At 45.4% G+C, this 4,133-nt stretch overlaps 1 protein-coding gene across 1 annotated transcript; it reads right to left on the reverse strand.

The window, feature by feature from the left end:
- Nucleotides 1-272: 272 nt before the first annotated feature.
- Nucleotides 273-4,067, reverse strand: LOC104502472 (kelch-like protein 23). Its single transcript, XM_010154509.1, has 3 exons — nucleotides 2,855-4,067; nucleotides 1,214-1,366; nucleotides 273-583 (listed from the first exon to the last, which is right to left on the reverse strand). Exons 1-3 carry the CDS (start codon nucleotides 4,065-4,067, stop codon nucleotides 273-275), a joined length of 1,677 nt encoding a protein of 558 aa, XP_010152811.1.
- Between the last annotated feature and the right edge of the window lie 66 nt (nucleotides 4,068-4,133).

Consider the following 4,133-nt stretch of genomic DNA (forward strand, 5'->3'; position numbering starts at 1 on the left):
TCTGGTTTTCACGGTAGTTCCTGTAGAGATGCACAAAGTACTGTTAGAGAGCCATTTGAAAACTTTGATGACAAAGAATGGTTCAACTGAAAAAGATGGAAATCTCGTCACTACATTTATATTTCTGAGTTGTTTAAAAAGAAAGATAGATTATGCCTAGTTTTTAACGATGTGCACTGAGTTCATATTAGACATCTTGTTCATGAGGTAATCAGTACTTCTATGAATACTGCGTCTGCTGTTTTCGTAGCAGCAACGTGAAAATTGACTGTTTACACATTATACACAGAGACACAGCCATGTGACCGCATAGCACTGGGAAGATTACCTACGGCTTCCCATTTGTTCAGTTCAGGGTTGTATTTCTCAATACTCTGCAGGTACGTTCCCTTCGAATAGGAATACCCTCCGGTTACATAGATGCATCCGTTCATAACCACCGCGCCGCACTCCATCCTCCTCTCCGTCATGTGTGCCATCTGCTTCCACTCGTTGTGCTCGGGGTCGTAGCAGTCCGTGATCGTGGTCTGTCCACCCACAAAATAGATCTTGTTTTGCAACGGAATTGAACACAGTCCGTATTCTTCAGGAAGAAAGGAACACAGTTCAACTCAGCATGACAACGTTAACTTAAGCTGCAGCTGCCTGACAAACACTGGGCGCCACGGAGGGCAAATGAGTTTCTTCCCTGAGCTAGAAGACACCTCGGGATCTCCTGCTACACTGGGCAAAAGTAAGCTCGAGGCGTTACAGAAGATACATACATAAGCACCAGCACCTAGTGAGAATTACTTTAAAAACTTACCAAATATAGAACATAGAGAAAATCATCTAGAAATTCCTATCAATTATTTTTGCCAAATGCCTAGGAATAGATCATTTTATAGACAGATAGTTCATTATTTAACAGAATGCAGCCCATGAATACCTAGATTTTATAGAAAGTTAGTTTATTCTATTACTGGACAGAATGCAGCTGTTCCTTAGTTCACTATTTATACAGTGATTTCCATAGAACAGCTGCTGGAAGAAGATCTTCTCTTCCCCTCTCAGAGTCTGGAAACAGAAGATGATCCCACTCTGGCCTCTGCTGCCCTACAGGCATTTGCTCCTTTTATTAGTAACATGCCAGGAACACTTAAGCGGGCTTAAAGACTCCCACATACACGTAATCAAATCAAGCTCTGCGCTCGTTACAGAAATCACTCTTTACCTGGATGCGGACTGGTGGCGACTATACTCCACTCATTGCTACCTGAATGGTATCTCTGGATTTTATCATAGGTGCAGCTTCCCCTGTAGCCGTAGTGACCGCCGGTTACATAGATGACTTCAAGCAGGACACAGGCGGTGGCATTTCCCACACCTGTACACAGTGTGAAAGTCACGACACACCTTCAGGCTGCACACAATAACCGCGGTCACTTCCATCCATAACCCCATTCCAAATGGCTTGTTAAGTAGTATTTTAGGGTGAAATTACGCTTGCAAGGATTTAACCGAATGTGAAATTAAATAAACTTGTCGAGACACCTTATTGTATCAGCACAAGTCAAGAGCATTGATGTAAAACTGCAGTAACCGACAGAAATAATGCAGCCACACAACATTTCACACAACTTGCATGCAGTGTTAAAGACACTCTGTCACACTGGTTTTGGAACAGGGAGTTACTGTCAATATTTCGCTCAGCTAAAGGGATTTTTAAAAGTCACTCATATGGCAAGGACAAAGACAATGAGAGCTGAGATCATTCACTGTCTCAGGGTATCTTTTCTGATACTTTCAGTTTTTCTCATGATAACTATTAATTATGCTGTTGTATAAACAAGGACGCAAACAGAACGGAGCCTCGTTAACTCTGTCTCCAGGAGAACAAAACAAAATAAACCAAGGGAACTGGCAAGATAAAAGGGACCAAAATTAAGAAATTAGTGTGAGGTTTTTAAGCATCTAAGACGTTTCACACTGAAAACGGGGCAAACCAACAGCACAGAATGTGTAACTGCTCCCAGTATCAGCGCAGCATTCCTAATTGTAAAGGACGTAAAGAGAATTAATAGCCATGTTTGTGGAAAATATGTGAAAAATGAAGACAGGTGTAGGAGAACAGAAAGTGGTTTTTCCTGTTACAAATACCTCCAAGAACTCTCATGGATGTAAAAAAAATGCTAAGTTTCATCAAGTTACAGTAAAATGTTACAATTAATGGCAAGTAATTGCATTAATTTATTAAAATGTATCATAAAATGTACAACTGTTTATAAATTGTACAACAAAATGCTACCCTTTAAGTTGGCTGTGATCCATATTCACCCATTTTTTAATAGATCACTATTTTGGCTGCTAGAAACAGGCATTAGTGCTTTTCATCACCCTCACACTACAGATTAAGGATCCCGAACAGGTGACACACTGACATATAAGGAAACTGCATGCAAGAAGTTTCAGATGCAGATGACACCTTTATAAATGACTGCACACAAAATCTCTGTAATCTGGTTTTACGTTAAAATAATATAATCCCATTATGGGAGCTTGCTCTTTGACCATCTACTCTAATCCCAAGTAGTTTTCTGATTTCTTTCTGATCTGATTAGAAATTTTACCCCTGAAAGAAGGTGAAATTAAACTGAGACTACCACTTGCTTTTCCACTGTAGTGGCATCACGTTTGGAGGTCTGCAGTTGTTTGGCTAGTAAAGACCCAAACCACAGCTCACTAATGTTAACAGGAAATTCCCATGGACTTCACTAGAAATTGGATCAAACCCTAAACGCATCCATGGCACTTAAAAGAAGCAAACACAAAAGGATGGGCATTCGAGGCTGACGCCATACAAAAGCCTACCTACCTTTGATCATGTTTGCAATAGGGAGCCATTTCTTTTTTAAAGGATCATAGAACTCAGCTTCTTGCACTGGAGCTCCCTTTCGGTAACCTCCCAACGCGTAGATGCAGCCGCCCAAGGAGACCGCGCAGTGGTAGTACCTCGCGTCAAGCATGGGGCAGCCTTCCGTCCACTCATCCCTCTCACTGTTGTATATCCACACGGTGTCGAGGGCCTCGATGGTCTCCGTTCTGTAGCCTCCTGTCACATATACGTCTGGTCCCAAGCTAGTGACCCCATAGCTCTCTCTGGTGTGATCCGGCATCTCCGTTCCCTGGACCCACGCGTTGGTTAAAGGATCCCAAACATGCACTTCTGATAGGGGGTGCCAATAATATCCTCCGATCACATACATGGCTGCCGTGGGTCTTCTGGAAAGCCCTTGGGGACTGAGGTTCACAGCACTGTGTATCAGTGACCTTATCCTTTTGTCATTAAGCCGGCATTTTTTCTGTAGGCTGAAAGCTGACCTCAAATACATGTTATCTAAGTCTACTTTGATGCAGCTCAGCAGTTCATAGATGTCTTCCAGTCTTTCTTCCACGTTGTGCGCCACCCACTTCACGACAGCGTCGATGGCCGCCTCTTCTTTCCAAAGGTTGAGATTCTCCCTGCAGAGAATGTAGGAGAGCTTCTCCTTGCCAATGTCCAGAAACTCCTCCTGCTTCCACACGGCCTCAAACCGCCATAACAAAATCCTCCTGGACTCTTTTTCCAGCTCGGAGCAACCGTGGTACTCGGCGAAGGCGTGCATCCCTATGCAGTTGTCGGTATCCAAGCGCCTCACCAGGAATTGCTCGCAGGCTGTCTTCACCGAGACAAACTGGAGGAGGTCCGCAGCCTGGAGCAGGCTTTGGACATTCCCCTCGGTTATCTGGATCTGCGACGTGTAGGCGTAATTCACCAGGGCTTCCAGTACGGCCTGGCTGAGCCCGGGCAGCCTGACGTGACTTTTGGATTTTTCCCTCATGTCGGCGGTGAACATGGCTCGGAAGTAGCTGCTGCAGGCCGCCAAGGCGGCTCGGTGGCAGCGGAAGGTGAGCCCCGAGGCGCACTGCAGGGCGATGTCGGTGAAGAGTCCGTCGCGATAGAAGGCCCGGAACGATTCCAAAAAGCCGGCGGGGTGAGCGGGGTCCTCGTAGAGGTATTCGTATTCCTCCTGCCCGGTCGCTGCCATCGCCGCGCCCCTCGTCGCTTTGTCCGCGCTCCGCCCGTTCCGGGCGGAGCGCGGACAAAGCGGCGT

The sequence above is a fragment of the Eurypyga helias genome, unplaced genomic scaffold (genome assembly GCF_000690775.1).
Source record: "Eurypyga helias isolate BGI_N326 unplaced genomic scaffold, ASM69077v1 scaffold23836, whole genome shotgun sequence".
Lineage (NCBI taxonomy): Eukaryota > Metazoa > Chordata > Aves > Eurypygiformes > Eurypygidae > Eurypyga > Eurypyga helias.